The 21,480-nt window shown below is 37.3% G+C and overlaps 1 protein-coding gene across 1 annotated transcript in view; it reads left to right on the plus strand.

The window, feature by feature from the left end:
• Positions 1 to 21,480, plus strand: part of CUBN (cubilin) — a 749,121-nt gene that overhangs the window by 427,222 nt on the left and 300,419 nt on the right. Inside the window, exons 32-34 of the mRNA XM_053713984.1 lie at positions 797 to 953; positions 1,513 to 1,629; positions 13,943 to 14,056. Of these exons, the coding sequence (XP_053569959.1) occupies positions 797 to 953; positions 1,513 to 1,629; positions 13,943 to 14,056 (388 nt within the window). The remainder of the gene's footprint in view (positions 1 to 796; positions 954 to 1,512; positions 1,630 to 13,942; positions 14,057 to 21,480) is intronic.

The raw sequence follows: 21,480 nt of genomic DNA on the forward strand, positions 1-21,480 counted from the left end.
TGAACTTAGTTCATACTGTTTTATGTCCCTTTAAAGTGATATCAAACCCAAATTTGTTCTTTCATAATTCAGATAGAGCATGCAGTTTTAAGTGCTACCCATGCAGTTTTAAGCAACTCACTAATTTACTCCTATTATTATTTTTTCTTTGTTCTTTTGGTATCTATTTGCAAACAGGAATGTAAGTTTAGGAGCTGGCTTATTTTTGGTTCAGTATCTGGGTAGCACTTGCTTATTGGTGGCTAAATGTAAATATATATATATATATATATATATATATATATATATATATATATATATATATATATATATACATACACTTTGGAGCCCTTCCCAATCAAACTCCTTGCTATATATAATATCCCATTTTAAAACATATTTATCAATATAAATGTTATATTTTTATTAAAATATGTATATATGACTGTAATACTTTATTTTAATATGTTTTACATGTGTTTTGTGAAAACAATTTTTTAACCATAAGCATTACAATTTGTAATATCATCGCTATTTAGTGCGGTCCAGCATTACTGCTAATCACATCCCGCTCTAGTATTAGCGTGCCACTTGTAATCTGGCCCAAAGTGTCTCATTTTTTTTAAAATGAAGCATTTTATTCTTATCTAAATTATTAATATGCGCAATGAACATGAAAAACAACCCTTTTGGATTTACAGAGTTATCATTTTGGTGTCAACAGAGTAGTGGAATATAATATATAAGGATGGATCAAATTGACATTTCTCTCTTGCAAATTTCTTTATCAACATTCTTTTTCTATCTTCACTCGAAGGTCTATGATGGTCCAGACAGTGACTCTCAACTTCTTGCAGTTTTATGTGGCCAACAGCTTCCAAGTGCAATAACTTCTACTCAGAATACAATGTTTGTAAGACTGCGATCTGATTCAAGTAAACAGCATAAAGGATTCAGCGCTCGTTTTAGTGAAGGCAAGATTATTTTTTTATCTTTTCCATATAGTACATATTTACATTATGTCAATGAACTGTGTTTTATTGGAAAACATATCACTTTGAACAACAACAGTATTTATTTTTCTTTGTAAGATATATACAGTATAGACAGACAGACAGCTAGACAGACAGATAAAAAGATTGAAAGACAGATACATAAATAGACAGCTAGATAAATAGATAGACAGACATATAGATAAATAGATAGACAGACGGATAGATAGATGATAGATAAATATACAAATAGATAGATGGACAGATAGATAAATAGACAGATAATTAGATAGACAGATAGATAGATGCTTTATTAAATGTACTTATTGAAGAATCATGGATAATGCATGGAATATTTTTAATTAAAAAATAAAAGTCTATTTCAAACACCTTCAATTAATGTTTCTATTTGTATTTTATAAGTGTAATGCTTTAAAACATTCCTTCCTGTATGTAAAATAATGATAAGCTGTACTAAATATTAATTAATATACTACTTAGAGTTAACTTAAGTTTCTTTCCTCTCATTTTATTTTTAAAGCATGTGGCAGTATAATCACAGCTGATTCTGTTGGTGCAGTTATTTCCTCTCCATTGTATCCCGTCAGTTACCCAAACAATCAAAGCTGCATCTGGATTATCCAAGCCCAGGAACCTTGTAAGTTACAATTGTATGAAATAATGGTTGTTTCATAAACATTACACTGATATACTTCATATTGTGTAAAAAAAAAACGGGGTGAAAAAAACCCAGCAAAACATGGTATATTTGTTTTGACCTTGAAAAATGTCAGTTTAACCCCTTGACTGTCAATGAGGGATTTAACTGTGTCTATAAAGGGATTGGCTCAGTGATAGACGACAGTATTACTCCAATCACTGTGTATACAACACTCAAACTTAGAACTTTTAACCCTTATAATGGAACCACTGTTACAAGCCACTGGTGCTTAAAGTGTGTGCTAATGCTTATCTATAATGAACAAAATTACAGGGGTGTCATTCCCCCTTCCAGACACTCATTGATCCTAGCAAATTATCTATAAAAAAACACTATATAAATGTAGAAACAGCATGTTTCTCAACGGGGCTCTATTTTAGCAAGTTGATCATAGTTACACAGCTATTGTATAGTGACACTATCTGTGGTTCGCAGCAGTTATAGCTGTTATGACCAGCCACCAAGGGTTTTCTGACCTGACTGCTTAAACACTCATAACTTTATTATATAAGTATTAATGTTACAGCCCAATAACCCTAACCACCACTCACCTAATTCCCTTCACCATAAGTAAACAATTAATCCCTTCGCTACCGTGACTTTCAGAGAAAAACACCAGAGGATTTTTAGCATTTTTGCTATCACTCCATTTAAACAGAAATAGTGCCTTGTTTTTTTTTTTTACTTATCAAAACTATATATATATTTTTAAGTAGAAAAACCCAAGGTATTGATCTAGGCCCATTTTGGTATATTTCATGTCACCATCAAATGCGATAATATTAAAAAAAATTAACTTTTTCACAAACTTTGGGTTTCTCACTGAAATTATTTACATACTGCTTGTGCAATCTTGACACAAATTAGATTAAAATCTTCTCTGAGATCCACTTTGTACAGAAATACCAGACATACATAGCTTTGCCATTGCTTTCTGGCAATTTGAATGCCGCTAATTGTAGCTGCGCACCACACTTCTATTATTCCTGGCATTGAAGGGGTTATTCAGGTATCTTGTAAGGTTAATTGTAGCTTTAATGTAGAGATTACCCTCCCCCTGACACCTCCCACCCTCATCCTCACTTCAACTGACCCTAACCACAAACTTCAGTGGCAAAATTACTTAAGCATACTGTTTTAGTCCCCCCCCTCATCAATTGACTCTATGCATAAAATATCTAAAATTTAAAAAAAAAAAAAAGGTAATAAAGCCTGCTACCAACCCCTCCTGGGGTATAGGCTGTCAACCAGGACTTTCCAGCCATCTCAGCGCCATGATGTTTCCTAGCATTGCTCTTTTTCTTTTTCCTTAAGGGTACCAGGTCAGGGATTGCCTGGTGATGTTTGATGCGTGCTTGTGGAGGGTTTGACCTATCCAGCCCCAGCGTCGTTTCGTGATTTCTTTATTGGCAGAGAGTTGGGAAGTCTGCTGCCATAGGTATTTGTTGCTGATGGGGTTTGGCCAGCGACCTTTAATATTTGCCTTCTTGTTAGAAAAGTAGTTAGGAGGATATACTTTACGTAATGTGATACATTTAGATGAAAGTTTGTACCTTTTACGGCTCATCTTCCCTCCACTCAAATATTGAAACGTCATATAAAGTGAAAATAAGAAAATGACATTTCTTTCATGTAATTGGCAAGAGTCCATGAGCTAGTGATGTATGGGATATACAATCCTACCAGGAGGGGCAAAGTTTCCCAAACCTCAAAATGCCTATAAATACACCCCTCACCACACCCACAATTCAGTTTACAAACTTTGCCTCCTATAGAGGTGGTGAAGTAAGTTTGTGCTAGATTTCTACGTTGATATGTGCTTCTCAGCATTTTGAAGCCTGATTCCTCCCAGAGTACAGTGAATGTCAGAGGGATGTGAAGGGAGTTTCACTTATTGAATGCAATGGTTTTCCTCACGGGAAATCTATTTCATAGGTTCTCTGTTATCGGTCGTTGAGATTCATCTCCTACATCCCTTTTTCAGATCGACGATATACTCTCGTATTCCATTACCTCTACCGACAACTGTTTCAGTACTGATTTGGCTATCTGCTTTATGTGGATGGGTGTCTCTTGGTAAGTATGTTCTCATTACTTAAGACATTCTCAGCTATGGTTTGGAATTATATGTATTAATATAAAGTTCTAAATATATGTATTGTACTTATATTTGCCATGAGTCAGGTTTATGTATATTCCCTTTTATAGACTATTCAGTATCATATTTGGGAAAAAACATATTTAGGAAAATATTTTTCTTACCTGGGGTTTAGTCCTTTTTTCAAATTGACTGCTTTTTCATAAAATTTTTGCGGGCAAAATTAGGCTTGCGAGGCGCAAAATGCTGATGTTTATTGCGTCATTCTTGGATCGAAGGTATGTCCGTTGATTTCCGACGCTGAGTTCCTTTCACAAAGTTGCGTCTGCAATGACGCGAGTGTGTCATTTCCGGTTGTTGTTAGCGCCAACATTTTTTATTTTGTGTTGTGCGTCATACTTGGCGCCAAATAATTTAATTATTTAAAACCCCATTCCTATGTTCCTCTTGCCTTTTTCTATGTCAGAGGGCTATGCTGCTTGCATTTTTTTTCCCATTCCTGAAACCGCCATATAAGGAAATTGATAATTTTGCTTTATATGTTATTTTTTTTCTCTTACATTTGCAAGATGTCTCAATCTGATTCTGTCTCAGAAACCACTGTTGGAACCCTGCTGCCTGGTAACAGTTCTACCAAAGCTAAAAGTGTATCTGTTATAAATTTGTGGAGATTATGGGGCCCATTTAGAGTTAACTTAAGTTTCTTTCCTCCGAACGGAGCTTGTGGGCCCGTGTTTCTGGTGAGTCTTCAGACTCGCCAGAAACACCAGTTATGAAGCAGCGGTCTAAAGATTGCTGCTCCATAACCCTGTCCGCCTGCTCTGATGAGGCGGAGAGGAATCGCCGGAAATCAACCCGATCGAGTAAGATCGGGTTGATTGACACCTCCCTGCTGGCGGCCGATTGGCCTGCTAAATGCGGAGAGCGTATTGCGGACCTGATCCGCACTATCGGATCAGGTCCGCAAGACCTTTAATAAATAGGCCCCTATATCTCCAGCTGTGGTATGTAATAGTTGTTATGATAAGCTTTTGCATGCAGAGAATGTATCCATCAGTAATAGTACAATGCCTGTTGTTCCTTCAACATCTAATGTACATGATATCCCTGTGAATATAAAAGATTTTATTGCGGATGCGATTCAGAAGGCTTTGTCTGCTATCCCACCTTCTAATAAACTTTTAAAACATCTCATAAAGTTGGTGAATTTTCTAATGACCGACAACATACTGAATTATCCTCCTCTGATGAGGATCTATCTGATTCAGAAGATCCTACCTCAGATATTGACACTGACAAATCTACTTATTTATTTAAAATGGAGTATATTCGTTCCTTGTTAAAAGAGGTGTTGATTACGCTGGATATTGAGGAAACTAGTCCTCTTGATATTAAAACGAGTAAACATTTAAACTCTGTTTATAAACCTCCTGTGGTTACTCCAGAGGTTTTTCCAGTTCCTGAAGCTATTTCTGATATGAATTTTAAGGAATGGAATAGGCCTGGTACTTCTTTTATTCATTCTTCAAGGTTTAAAAAATTGTATCCTTTGCGAGCAGTTAGTTTGGAGTTTTGGGAAAAGATCCCCAGAGTTGATGGGGCTATTTCTACTCTTGTCAAACATACTACTATTCCTATGGAAGATAGTACTTCCTTTAAGGACCCTTTAGATAGGAAACTTGAATCTTATCTAAGGAAAGCTTATTTATATTCTGGCTATCTTCTCAGGCCTGCCAATTCTATGGCTGATGTTGCAGCTGCATCAACTTTTTGGTTGGAAAGTTTAGCGCAACAGGAAACAGATCTTGATTTGTCTAGTATTGTTCGCTTGCTTCAACATGCTAATCATTTTATCTGTGATGCCATTTTTGATATCATCAAAATTGATGTTAAATCTATGTCTTTAGCTATTTTAGTTAGAAGAGCTTTGTGACTCAAATATTGGAATGCTGACATGGTATCTAAATCTAAATTACTATCTCTTTCTTTCCAAGGTAATAATTTAGTTGGTTCTCAGTTGGATTCAATTATTTCAACTGTCACTGGGGGGAAGGGAGTTTTTTTGTCTCAGGATAAAAGACCTAAGGGTAAATCTAAAGCTTCTAACCGTTTTCGTTCCTTTCAACAAAATAAGGAACATAAAGCCAATCCTTCCCCCAAAGAATCTGGTTCCAATTGGAAACCTTCTTCAAGTTGGAATAAATCCAAGCCGTTTAAGAAACCAAAGCCAGCCCCCAAGTCTGCATAAAGGTGCGGCCCTCATTCCAGCTCAGCTGGTAAGAGGCAGATTAAGATTCTTCCAAAGGATTTGGGTAGATTCTGTCCAAAATCAGTGGATTCAGAGTATTGTCTCTCAAGGATACCGAATAGGATTCAGAGTAAGACCTCCTGTGAGAAGATTTTTTCACTCACGTATCCCAGAAAATCCAGTAAAGGCTCAGGCTTTTCTGAGGTGTGTTTCAGACCTGGAGCTTTCAGGGGTAATCATACCAGTTCCGTTTCAGGAACAGGGTCTGGGATTTTATTCAAATCTATTCATTGTCCCAAAGAAAGAAAATTCATTCAGGCCAGTTCTGGATCGGAAAATTTTGAATCGTTTTGTAAGAGTGCCAACTTTCAAAATGGTGACTATAAGGAGTATTCTGCCTTTTGTTCAGCAAGGTCATAATATGTCCATGATAGACTTACAGGATGCATATCTTCATATTCCAATTCATCCAGATCACTATCAGTTTCTGAGATTCTCTTTTCTAGACAAGCATTACCAATTTGTCGCTCTTCCATTTGGCCTAGCGACAGCTCCAAGAATCTTTTCAAGGGTTCTCGGTGCCCTACTCTCTGTAATCAGAGAACGGGGTATTGCGGTGTTTCCTTATTTGGATGATATCATGGTACTAGCTCAGTCTTTACATTCTGCAGAATCTCACATGAATCAACTAGTGTTGTTTCTTCAAAGACATGGTTGGAGGATCAATTTACCAAAAAGTTCCTTGATTCCTCAGACAAGGGTCACCTTTTTAGGTTTCCAGATAGATTCAGTGTCCATGACTCTGTCTCTAACAAATAAGAGACGATTAAAGTTGGTTTCAGCTTGTCGGAACCTTCAATCTCAATCATTCCCTTCAGTAGCTATTTGCATAGAAGTTTTAGGTCTCATGACTGCAGCATCGGACGCAATCCCCTTTGCTCGTTTTCATATGAGACCTCTCCAGCTTTGTATGCTGAATGATTCTGAATCAATGGTGCAGGGATTTTACAAAGATATCACAATTAATATCCTTAAATCCCAATGTTCGACTCTCTCTGACTTGGTGGTTAGATCACAATCGTATAGTTCAAGGGGCCTCTTTTGTTTGTCCAACCTGGACTGTGATCACAACAGATGCAAGTCTTTCAGGTTGGGGAGCTGTCTGTGGATCTCTGACAGCACAAGGGGTTTGGAAACCTCAGGAGGCAAGGTTATCAATCAATATTTTAGAACTCTGTGCTATTTTCAGGGCTCACCGTTCATTTGTTTTCAGACAGACAATATCACAACTGTGGAATATGTCAATCATCAGGGTGGGACTCACAGTTCCCAAGCTATGAAAGAAGTATCTTGGATACTTTCTTGGGCGGAATCCAGCTCCTGTCTAATTTCTGCGGTTCAAATCCCAGGTGTAGACAATTGGGAAGTGGATTATCTCAGCCGTCAGACTTTACATCCGGGGGAGTGGTCGCTCCATCCAGATGTGTTTTTTTCAGATTGTTCAGATGTGGGGTCTTTCAGAAATAGATCTGATGGCTTCCCATCTAAACAAGAAACTTCCCAGGTACCTGTTCAGGTCCAGGGATCCTCAGACAGAGGTGGTGGATGCGTTAGCAGTTCCTTGGTGTTACCAACCTGCTTATATCTTGCCGCCTCTAGTTCTTCTTCCAAGAGTGATTTCCAAGATCATCATGGAACAATCATTTGTGTTGCTGGTAGCTTCAGCATGGCCTTACAGGTTTTGGTATGCGGATCTTGTTCAGATGTCCAGTTGTCAACCTTGGCCACTTCCTTTAAGAATAGACCTTCTGCCTTAAGTTCCGTTTTTCCATCAGGATCTCAAATCATTAAATTTGAAGGTATAGAAATTGAATGCCTAGTGCTTAGTCATAGAGGTTTCTTTGACTCAGTGATTAATACTATGTTACAGGCTCGTTAATCTGTTTCTAGGAAGATTTATTATCGAGTTTGGAAGTCTTATATTTCATGGTGTTCTTCTCATAAATTTCCCTGACATTCTTTTAGAATTCCTAGATATTTACAGTTTCTTCAGGATGGTGTGGATAAAGGTTTGTCTGCAAGTTCCTTGAAGGGAAAAATCTCTGCTCTTTCTGTTTTATTTCACAGAAAGATTGCTAAGCTTCCTGATATTCACCGTTATCTACAGGCTTTGGTCTGTTTCAAGCTTGTTATTAATTTGGTTTTGAAGACTTTACAGGCTCCTCTTTTTGAGCCTATGCATTATTTGGACATTAAACTACTTTCTTGGAAAGTGTTGTTCCTTTTGGCAATCTCTTCTGCTAGAAGAGTTTCTGAATTATCTGCTCTTTCTTGTGAATCTCCTTTTCTTAATTTTCTATCAGAATAAGGCAGTTTGCGGACTTCATTTAAATTTCTACCTAAGGTTGTGAATTCTAACAACATTAATAGAGAAATTGTTGTTCCTTCTTTGTGTCCTAATCCTAAAAATTCTTTGGAGAGATCCTTACATTCTTTGGATGTTGTAAGAGCTTTGAAATATTATGTTAAAGCTACTAAAGATTTCAGGAAGACTTTCTAGTCTATTTGTTGTCTTTTCTGGTTCTAGGAAAGGTCAGAAGGCTTCTGCCATTTCCTTGGCATCTTGGTTAAAGCTTTTGATTCATCAGGCTTATTTGGAGTCGGGTCAGGCCCTGCCTCAGAGAATTACAGCTCATTCTACTAGATCAGTCTCCACATTGTGGGCTTTCAAGAATGAAGCTTCAGTTGATCCGATTTGCAAAGCAGCAACTTGGTCTTCTTTGCATACGTTTACTAAATTCTACCGTTTTTATGTATTTGCTTCCTCGGAAGCAGTTTTTGGTAGAAAAGTTCTTCAGGCAGCTGTTTCAGTTTGATTCCTCTGCTTATGTTTAAGTTTTTTCTTTTCATTTATGAGAATAAACTTATATTTTTGGATTGTGGATTAATTTTTTTCAGTGGAAAATGGCTGTTATTATTTTTATCCCTGACTCTTCTGTGGAGTTCCACATCTTGGGTATTACTATCCCATATGTCACTAGCTCATAGACTCTTGCCAATTACATGAAAGAAAACATAATTTATGTAAGAACTTACCTGATAAATTAATTTCTTTCATTTTGGCAAGAGTGCATGAGACCCACTCTTTTTATGGTGGTTATGATTTTTTGTATAAAGCACAATTATTTCCAAATTCATTTTTTTGATGCTTTTTACTCCTTTTTTTTTATCACCCCACTACTTGGCTATTCGTTAAACTGAATTGTGGGTGTGATGAGGGGTGTATTTATAGGCATTTTGAGGTTTGAGTAACTTTGCCCCACCTGGTAGGATTGTATATCCCATACGTCACTAGCTCATGGACTCTTGCCAATATGAAAGAAATAAATTTATCAGGTAAGTTCTTACATAAATTATGTTATTGTATAATAGCATTTTAACCTCAAAGTAATTATCCTCTACCTAAATATAGATTTATAATATGGTTAATAACAGATGGCATACATTTACAATAACACTGTGCTGTTATTAGTCACAGGACATACACATTATTAGTAGTTTGAAAATAGTTTAAATTACTTCATGTGTTACATATTACACATTCAGATTTGGGTGAATTGAAAAAAAATAATAATAATATAATAATATTGTTGCATTCCTTGAATTAGTTTAAAAACGTGTGGCCCTTTTAAAGAATAAATAAGGAATGAATGATGGTGCAGCAAAATGTATGTTCCTTTGTTCATGTTGTTAAAACTGTTACTCTAAAGATGAGAAAAGATTCAGAAGTTCAAATTTACACTATTCACTATTTAATCCAGCAATTTACTGATCAGTTGTTGGTATCTTGTGTCAGCCAAAATGTAGCTTCACTTTTGTTCTTTGCCAATCGTCACACCATAGAAAATACATTAAAAAAAATATGTACTTTTGTGCTGCTGTTGTCTTATAGCAGTAGCAGTAACTACTACATTTGTACTTAGTTTCGTGTTAAGGTTGGTTTAGATTCATTCTAATATGTACATTTTTCTACATATTTTAAAGTACCTTAAAATATTTTTTTTATAATCACTGTATCAGCTTTTAAGAGCACTACATTGCAAAAAATCTGCATATAAAATAAATGTTTTAGAATAATTGAAAACTGCCATTTTGCAGTTCTGAGACAAACCTCATGAAAATCCTATGGATTATATTTATCTTATCTCTTTTGCTGTATCCAGCTAAGAGCAGATATTATTGAGCTCCTGCACTCATCATGCAATCACTGTATAGAATGTTACAGGGTTAGTAGGATTTCTCCAGCAGGAGGCACTCCTGCCTGCGTTAAATTACAGGATTTTTTTTGGAAAATAAAGAATAAATGAGTATTTACTTGGGGTATAAAGGGGCATAAAACCCATATGCTAAATCACTTAAACGTGATGCAGTATAACTGTAAAAATATCACAAGAAAATACTTCCTGAACATCTCTACGTAAAAAGAGAAGCTATTTTAGTTCAAAACTTCTTCAGTTTACAACAGTAAGAGTTTTGTGAACAGTTATCTTACAGCTATTGTCAGCTGCAGGTTAATACAAAACAAAAAAACACAGCTTAAGCAGTGCAGTTTACTTTGCTCGCATGAGATTTCAGTGAAATCTCACTAAATTTCATATTAATTTTCCTTAAACTGAGCAGGAAAATAACATGACTGTTTGTGCACATGCTAGATGCACACTTCCCTGCAAGTCCTGGGACTGAAATCCTGATTGGCTAGTTAAATTGCCTTTACAATGGGATGTGGCCACTAAGAAAATATTGAGGTAAAATATCTTCCTTTTTACATAGAGATTTTCAGGTGATATTGTCTAATCCGCTTTTTACAGCTATGTGGCATCACTTGCAAATGATTCAACATTTGGGTCCCATATCCCTTTAATATGCATAAGTAAACCACTTTTGAGGAATAAAAATTTGAGTCCCTTTAATTTTTCCAGCACCTTTTTCTCTAAATATTTGTTTATAATTTTTTTTATACACCAACGTTATCAGGTAACTAGCAAAAATGGGATATCTGACATAGGACCAGATTACAAATGGAGCAGTATATAATGCTCTAACTTCGCTAGAAGTTTTTAAGCGTTTCATATAGCGCTCGTATTACAAGTTAAAAGTAAAACATTTTCACTCGCTCGCTAACACGATGCGCTCAAAAATTTGAAGTTAGAATATTGTGGACTCGTTAAAATATTCCTCCATAGAAGTCAATGAAGCAAACATCCTACTCGCGCGCAAACCCGATCGCATATTCTCAAGTGCTCTAACTGGACATGAAAATATAAATATTTCACATTCCAATGTTCTTCACATAGCAGAATATGTTCTATTTATTCATAAATACATATTTCTACATATATCTGATGTTTTTTTTATATATAGGAATAGATATATTCAGATATACATATTAATATCTATTTAAAAATACATAGAACATATTCTGCTATGTGAAAAACATTGGAATGTTAAATATTTACAGTAAATACACAATATAACACTTTATTAATTATAGATATTGCATAAATATGATTTTTTCATGTTTTCATTTAATTAACTGCAAAAGACTCCAATTAACTTATATATATATATATATATATATATATATATATATATATATGTATACATATGTATTTATGTGTTTATATGTTTATTTATGTCTGTAAGTACCTATATACAATACACATATAAATACATACAATCAAACAAGCTGGGATCAAGTCAAGGATTCACAGACTTATGTAATCACTTTAGACATATACAAAACAAGGAAGGGGACTAAACTCTCAGACTGGACTGGGTACACATCTTATGAACCTGCAACATGCTCAGACCTGGGTGCTCAATAGCACTCTCAGGAAGCTGTGCTGTCCCCAGAGTCCCATGCAGTTAACCCCAAACAGGTCTGGGTGCAAGGCCCATAGGGAAAATTACAAAATAGATTAAAACAACACACAGAGAAATCTAGCACTCACTTGCAAGCTCTCAGCTAAGATTAAAAGCAAAACTGGAAGAGTCAGTTATCGCATCTGGCCAAATGAGACAAGCCCAGGTACCACGTCAAGATCTCTCCCAAAACCTGGGTCCCTAATACAGCCATACAAATGCAAGCTCACAATCAAACAAACTGGGAACAAGTCAAGGGTTCACAGACTTATGTAATCACCCTAGACATATAGAAAACACAGAAGGGGACTGCACTTTCAGATTGGACTGGGTACACATCCTATGACCCTGCAACATGCTCAGTCCTGGGTGCTCAACAGCACTCCCAGGAAGCTGTGCTGTCCCTAGAGTCCCATGCAGTTAACCCCAGACCCGTCTGTGTGTAAGGCCCATATGGAAAATTACAAAATAAATTATACAACACACAGAGAAAGACTAGCACTCACTTTCAAGCTCTCAGCTAAGATTAAAAACAAAATTGGAAGAGTTATTTACCACAGACCAGAGGCTACCACTAAATACCCCCTATACGCAATCATTTTTAATGTATGGGATAAACTCCTACAAAGTATCCCCCATATTTCAACACTAAGATCCCCACTACCTAACGCGGAACTCCTAGGCAGAAGGGATTATAAAAACTTGACCCGAATAACTGATATAGAATTGGGATCCTCAATCCGAATTTACAAACTATTAAATGGCTCTAGACAAAGATGGAGGACGTCTTATGTGGCTCTTTCACTGACTGGTTAAAGTATAGACAACTACAACTCTACTTACAAGCATCCCAATACAAGCACGATTTAACAAGACCACTAACACCCTCTGAATCATTCTGCGTGCTTGATACCCCGATTATACACACCCTATCTATAGCAAAAGAGCAGTCCACAACCCTTTCAGCCTACACGACCAAATGGCACCAAGAACTTAACACAGATTTCGACCTCCTGACCTGGCAACGCATTTTCAGTAATACTAAAAAATCTCGACCTCCGCTTAACAATTAGAACAAAACTTTCAAATACTTAAATGATGGTACTTAACACCATCTTGTCTTAAAAGCATATACCCCAATTCTTCAGACAGATGCTGGAGAGGATGCAATGCTAAAGGCACCATGCTTCACATCTGGTGGAACTGCCCTAAAATCTCTCAAAAGTCACTAGAAAAATTCTTACAGCTCCTATTTGGTCCCCCCCTTCACCTTTACTCCCCAATAGCATTCCTAAACCAATCCTATAAATAACTATGCCAACTTCACCTCAAGCTATTGCAATTCTCATTGAATGCAGCAAAAACCTTACTAGCACTCAAATGGAAAAAAATTACAATATCCACACTAAACGAATGGATATTACACAGACCGAAATGCTAGCGCTAGAACACTATAGATTTTATAAATTGCAAAAACTAGAAACATTTCTTGATCTTAAATTTTTGTGGGAGACCACATTACACAACCATACTAGATAAACGAAGAAACCACCAAGAACCACTGAAGCAGACTAGACTCCATTTAGAAACCATTTGTCATTAAACTCAAACCCAGATGTTTTTATATTGCAATTCCATACAATGTTATTAATATCTTTACGAAAGAGATACTTTTTATTATACTTGTATTGTTTGTTTTGTTTGATAAATTGTTTTACATAACTCTGTAATATGAATATGAAAATCTCAATAAAAATGATTTATACAAATATATGCAATAGTTCCTTTTTCATTTTATGTAATTTATTTTCAGAGGGCATACTAAATCAATTTACTAATGCATAATTATGTATACATTGATATGTTTGCCTATTTATCTCTGCTCTTTTTTGTCTTTCTTTCTTTTTGGTGATATCAAAATCTTGTTATAGGTTTTCTTATTTTGCCAACATAATAGTATATATATTTTTTCTCTTTACCAGTTAACCATGTCACAATTTCTTTTACGGATTTTAACACTGAAGATAGATATAACAATTGTACAACAGATTTTGTGGAAATATTGGATGGGGATAACTATGATGCACCCCTTAAAGGTATGTGGAAACTAAAATCTTTTACAGTAGATTTCGATTGTATTATAAAGCTACCATCTTTCTCTTACCATATTTTTTTCTCCTTGTTGCTGGGGATGTCTCACCTAACCCAGGTCCACCCTCTGCATCCCTCTGCTCACTACCCCAACTGACACCTCCTAAACCTTGCCCAAGAAACTCTCTCAACCTCATTAACTGCACCTCTGTTAATACACAGCAATTATCTTGTGACCTTTGGAATGCACGTTCTGTATGCAATAAGCTCAGTTCTATTCACAACCTATTCATTTCACAATCACTTAACCTGTTAGCCCTCACTGAAACTTGTCTCTCCTCCTCTAACACAATCTGTAGCTTATCTGTCTTATGGCGGCCTTCACTTCATTCACACTCCCAGGCCAGGAAAGTAGAAATTTTGTCTCCAAACAGTACCTTCCACTACAATCCTTCACCCCCTCTCTATCTTTCTCATCATTTGAAGTTCACTCTATTAGCCATTTCTCCCCTGTAGCACTCCCTATTGCTGTTATCTATTGGCCTCCTAGCCTCGAATCACAATTTCTTGACCACTTTGAAACCTGGCTTCCACACTTTCTCTCCTGTAATGTTCGTTCTCTCATCTTATGGGGCTTAAACATACCCGTTCCCAATTCTAACATGCCTGCTGCCTCTAAACTTCTGCCACTATTGGTCTGTCCCAGTGGACAACATCTCCAACCCACTATGAAGGCAACTCAATTGACCTGATCTTCACCAATCTCTGTGCCATTTACAACTTTTCTAACATCCCCATTCCTCTTTCTAACCACCATCAACTAACTTTCTCTCTTAGTCTACCTGCTGCATGTTTGCAAGCCCCCAAAAACCTGCTACCGTATAGGAATTTAAATGACTTGGATCTCACAGACTTCTATGCTCAGCTGATTTCTCTACTCTTCAAAATGTCATCCCTCTCTTGCCCAGACTTTGTAGCCTTACAGTATAATTGGCCCCTAAAATCAACACTTGACAAAGTTGCACCCTGCACTGTTTGCCATACATCAATCACTCGAGGACATCCGTGGCACACCAAACAGCCCCAATATCTTCAGCGATGTTCAGGAATGCTGGCAGTGGAGGAAATCACACACCTGTGCTTATTTCCTGTATTATAGATTAATCCTTAAATTCTACAACTCTGCCCTCAGCATGGCCAAACAAGTCTATTTCTCCTCCCGTATGTTAAATCACATATCCAAACACCAGAAACTCCCTTCTATGTGCATGTACACCTCTGCCCTTTACCAAAATCACTGCTCAGATTATTGCTGACAACATCAAAACTAAAATTGACACAATTAGAAAAGACATCTACACCTCAGATCTCTCAAACCCCGCCCTCCTTCCTAACACTTCTATTGACAAAACTCTCTACTACTTTCCTCCTATAACAGAGGAAGAATTCCCCTTACTCCTATCTTCAGCTTATCATACAACCTGCCCACTTGATTCTTCACAACCCTGCTCTAACTCACGTCTTTAACCAGTCTCACCACTGGCACATTTCCTGATACATTCAAGCATGCTTCAATCACACCAATCCTAAAAAAGCCCTTGCTTGACCCCTCAACCCCTTCTAACTACCGTCTGGTCTCCTTACTTCCCTTTGCTTCCAAACTATTGGAATGACTGGTCTATAATTGCTCAACTCAATTTCTCTCAACTAACACCTTACTTGATCCACTACAATATGGTTTCAGCCCTAAACACTCAACAGAAACCGCTCTCACTAAAGTAACACATTATCTGTTATCAGCTAAAGCAAAGGGACACCACTCCTTCCTAATTCTTCTGGACCTATCCACTGCTTTCAACTCAGTTGGCCATCCTCTACTCCTAAAAATCCTACATTCATTTGGCATCCGAGATACAGCCCTGTTTTGTTTTGCTTAATATCTTTTAAATCACTTGTTTTTAGTGTCCTTTAATAGTATATCTTCCTTTGCCTTTCTCAGTTGGAGTACCGCAAGGCTCTGTCTTGGGTACCTTGCTTTTCTCTCTATACATCCTCCCTTGGAAAACTTATATCCTCATTTGGGTTTCAGTACCACTTATATGCTGATGATACCCAAATCTATATTTCCTCTCCTGATATTTCTCCCTCTTTACTCTACCAGATTACCAACTGTCTCTCTACAATTTCCTCTTGGGTGTCCTCGCACTACCTGCAACTCAATCTGTCCAAAACTGAACTGTTTCTTATTCCCCCTCTTCAAGACATCCGACACTTAACATTTCTCTGACACCCCAGGTCCACTGTCTTGTCATGCTTGACTCTGAACACACATTCACTCCACAAATACAAGGACTTACCAAATCCTGCCATGCACACCTATGCAGCATTTCCAGAACTTGTCCTTTCCTTACTCAAAAAACTTCAAAAATACTAATTAATTCCATAATTTTGTCATGCATTGACTATTGCAATCTACTTCTAAATGACCTTCCAAAACACTGCCTCTCCTCACTACAATTTTTTATGAATGCTTTAGCTAGACTCATCCACCTAAGTTGCCGATCTACATAAGCTGCTCTGCTCTGCTAGTCTCTACACTTGCTCCCCATACACTCCAGAATTTTAAGTATTAACCCTAACCTGCAAAGCACTCAACAAACACACTCCCAACTATATTTCCTCTCTCATCTTCAAATAGTTCCTGACCCTTCTTATTTGATCAAACTCTGACCTACGTCTTTACACTCCTATTATCTCTACGTCCCACTCCTGCCTCCAAAACTTCTCATGTGCTGCTCCTCTCCTTTGGAACTCTATACTCTACTCCATAAGACTGTCTCCAACCTTGTATAGCTTCAGACGCTCCTTGAAAAGCACCTATTCCGAAAGGCTTACAAACTCCCCTCTGTTTTTCATCCTAACCAAAATAATTATTGAACTGTCTTGACTCACTGCTGCAACTACAGTCCTTGTGATAAGCTAAACCAAAACCTATGTCTCTGCACCCTCAACTTGTAGACTGTAAGCTCTATGGAGCAGGGCCCTCTTACTCCTGTACTAGATTTGTTTCAGTGCATTAGAAGTTGAGCCGTGCAAAGTGTTTTGTGCAGCTTTTCACTGGGTTTTCAATTTGAGGTTATTTCAATGCATAAGTAATACCTGGTTCACCAGTAGCTCTATACTAAGTAAACTCCATGAATGCTTAGCATATGACATAGGTCTTCCAAATTATCAGAAACCACTTTTTGAGCATCTGTTTTACATGATTTTTTGAATTTTCTATTTAGCATATGACAGATGTCTTCCAAATGATCAGAAACCAATTTCGAGCATTTGTTTTACATGGTTTTTGGATTTTTCTATTTAGCAAATGACAGTGGTCTTCCAAATGATAAGAAACCACTTTTCAAGCATCTTATTCACATTATTTGTGGACTTTTCTATTTTAACCTCTTGAAAGCCAATTTTCTTTCATGTAATTGGCAAGAGTCCATGAGCTAGTGACGTATGGGATATACAATCCTACCAGGAGGGGCAAAGTTTCCCAAACCTCAAAATGCCTATAAATACACCCCCAGTTTTTTTTCCATCAGGATTTCAAATCATTAAATTTGAAGGTATGGGAATTGAACGCCTAGTGCTTAGTCATAGAGGTTTCTCTGACTCAGTGATTAATACTATGTTACAGGCTCGTAAATCTATTTCTAGAAAGTTTTATTATCGAGTTTGGAAAACTTATTTTCATGGTGTTCTTCTCATAAATTTGCTTGGCATTCTTTCAGAATTCCTAGAATTTTACAGTTCCTTCAGGATGGTTTGGATAAGGTTTTGTCTGCAAGTTCCTTGAAGGGACAAATATTTGCTCTTTCTGTCTTATTTCACAGAAAGATTGCTAAGCTTCCTGATATTCACTGTTTTTAACAGACTTTGGTTTGTATCAAGCCTGTCATTACATCAATCTCTCCTCCTTGGAGTCTTAATTTGGTTTTGAAGGCTTTAAAGGCTCCTCCATTTGAGCCTATGCATTCTTTGGATATTAAACTACAGTACTTTCTTGGAAAGTGTTGTTCCTTTTGGCCATCTCTTCTGCTAGAAGAGTTTCTGAATTATTTACTCTTTATTGTGAATCTCCTTTTCTGATTTTTCATCAGGATAAGGCGGTTTTGCAGACTTCATTTAAATTATTTCCTAAGGTTGTAATTAACATTAATAGAGAAATTGTTGTCCCTTCCTTGTGTCCTAATCCTAAGAATTCTTTGGAGAAATCCTTCCATTCTTTGGATGTGGTAAGAGCTTTGAAATATTATTTGAAGCTACTAAAGATTTCTGCTAGACGTCTTGTCTATTTGTTATCTTTTTTGATTCTAAGAAAGGTCAGAGGGCTTCTGCCGTTTCCTTGGCTTTGTGGTTAAAGCTTTGGTTTCATTCAGCTTATTTGGGGTCGGGTCAAGCCCCGTCTCAGAGAATTACAGCTCATTCTACTAGATCAGTCTCCACTTTGTGGGCTTTTAAGAATGAAGCTTCAGTTGATCAGATTTGCAAAGCAGCAACCTGGTCTTCTTTGCATACATTTACTAAATTCTACCGTTTTGATGTATTCGCTTCTTCGTAAGCAGTTTTTGGTAGAAAAGTTCTTCAGGCAGCTGTTTTAGTTTGATTCTTCTGCTTATGTTTTAAGTTTTTTCTTTTCATTTAATGAGAATTAACTTATATTTTGGGTTGTGGATTATTTTTTCAGCGAGAAATGGCTGTTTTTATTTTTATCCCTCCCTCTCTAGTGACACATCTTGGGTATTCCATCCCATATGTCACTAGCTCATGGACGCTTGCCAATTACATGAAAGAAAACATAATTTATGTAAGAACTTACCTGATTAATTCATTTCTTTCATATTGGCAAGAGTCCATGAGGCCCACCCTTTTTGTGGTGGTTATGATATTTTGTATAAAGCACAATTTTCTCTTGTAAGGTGTATCCAGTCCACGGATCATCCATTACTTGTGGGATATTCTCCTTCCCAACAGGAAGCTGCAAGAGGATCACCCACAGCAGAGCTGTCTATATAGCTCCTCCCCTAACTGCCACTAACAGTCATTCTCTTGCAGCTCTCGACAAGATAGGAAGTAGCTAGAGAGATGTGGTGAATTTATGTAGTTTATCTTCAATCAAAAGTTTGTTATTTTCAAATGGTACCGGAGTTGTACTGTTTTAGCCTCAGGCAGAAAGTTGAAGAAGAGTCTGCCTGTGGTTTTTGATGATCTTAGCAGGTAGTAACTAAGATCCATTGCTGTTCTCACACATAACTGAAGAGATGTGGTAACTTCAGCTGGGGGAATGGCGTGCAGGGTCTCCTGCTATGAGGTATGTGCAGTTTAAATTTTTCTAGAGAAATGAATATGCTAGAAAATGCTGTTAATACCGGATTTATTTAAGGTAAGCCTGATTACAGTGATTTAATAACGACTAGTATCATGCTTGCTGTAAAAGGTAATATTCTTATTACTTTCTCACATTACTGAAAATAAGATAACGTTTGCTGGAAGTGTTTAAACTTTTTTTTCTACATATTGGTGATAAAACTTTAGTGGGGCCCAGTTTTTTCCACATGGCTGGCTAGATTTTGCCTAGGGTTAGTTTTGTTAGGCCCTCTCACTGTGAATACAGGTTGGGAGGGGCCTATTTTCACGCCTAAATGCGCATTCGATTTTGCAATTTGAGACATCCAGTTTCCCTGAAGGAGTTCCCTGAACACTTAGGACCTCTACAAAGGGTTTTTGTGCCTTCAAAAGTCATTGTATGGGCAGGTAGGGCCACAGCAGAGCTGTGGCAGTTTGTTGTGACTGTTAAAAAACGTTTATATAGTTTTTTTGATCCGGTTTTGAAACTAAGGGGTTAATCATCCATTTGCAAGTGGGTGCAATGCTCTGTTAGTCTATTATACACACTGTAAACATTTCGTAACATTTACTGCTTTTTATCACTGTTTTTCAATTTCTGACAAAATTTGTTTCTCTTAAAGGCACAGTACCGTTTTTATTTTTTGCTTGTTTACATTTATTAAAGTGTTTTCCAAGCTTGCTGATCTCATTGCTAGTCTGTTTAAACATGTCTGACATAGAGGAAACTCCTTGTTCATTATGTTTAGAAGCCATTGTGGAACCCCCTCTTAGAATGTGTATCAAATGTACTGATTTTACTTTAAGTTATAAAGATCATATTCTGTCTTTAAAAGATTTATCACCAGAGGAAACTGACAAGGGGGAAGTTATGCCGACTAACTCGCCCCACGTGTCAGAACCTTTGACTGCCACTCAAGTGGCGCCAAGTACATCTAGCGTGCCCATGGCGTTTACTTTACAAGACATGGCGGCAGTTATGGATCATACCCTTACAGCGGTATTGTCCAAACTACCAGGGTTACAAGGAAAGCGAGACAGCTCTGGGACTAGAAAAAATACAGAGCTCTCTGACGCTTTAGTAGCTATGTCTGATATCCTCTCACAATATGCAGAAGCTGAGGCAGGAGAGCTTCTTTCTGTGGGTGATTTTTCTGACTCAGGGAAGATGCTTCAACCTGATTCTGATATGTCTACATTTATATTTAAGCCTGAACACCTCCGCGTGTTGCTCAGGGAGATTTTAGCTACTCTGGATGACTGTGACACCATTATAGTGCCAGAGAAATTGTGTAGATTAGATAAATACTATGCAGTGCCTGTTTACACTGATGTTTTTCCAATACCTAAAAGGTTTTCAGAAATTATTACTAAGGAATGGGATAGACCAGGTTCTCTCCCCCTCCTATTTTTAATAAAATGTTTCCAATAGATGCCGCTACACGGGACTTATGGCAAACGGTCCCTAAGGTGGAGGGAGCAGTTTCTACCCTAGCTAAGCGTACAACTATTCCCGTCGAGGACAGTTGTACTCCAATGGATAAAAAGTTAGAGGGTTACCTTAAGAAATTGTTTATTCAACAAGGTTTTTATTCTCCAGCCTCTTGCCCCGGTCACTGCTGCTGCGGCCTTCTGGTTTGAGTCTCTGGAAGAGGCCTTACAGGTAGAAACTCCATTGGATGATATACTTGACAAGCTTAAAGCGCTTAAGCTAGCCAATTCATTTGTTTCTGACGCTGTTGTTCATTTAACCAAACTAACGGCTAAGAACTCAGGTTTTGCTATACAGGCGCGTAGGGCGCTATGGCTTAAATCCTGGTCAGCTGACGTTACTTAAAAGTCTAAGCTTCTCAACATTCCCTTCAAGGGGCAGACCCTATTCGGGCCTGGACTGAAGGAGATCATTTTTGATATTACTGGAGGAAAAGGTCATGCCCTTCCTCAGGATAGGTCTAATAAATTATGGACAAAACAAACTAATTTTCGTGCCTTTTGAAACTTTAAGACGAGTGCGGCATCAACTCCCTCTAAT

This window comes from Bombina bombina, chromosome 5 (genome assembly GCF_027579735.1).
Source record: "Bombina bombina isolate aBomBom1 chromosome 5, aBomBom1.pri, whole genome shotgun sequence".
Taxonomy (NCBI): Eukaryota; Metazoa; Chordata; class Amphibia; order Anura; family Bombinatoridae; genus Bombina; species Bombina bombina.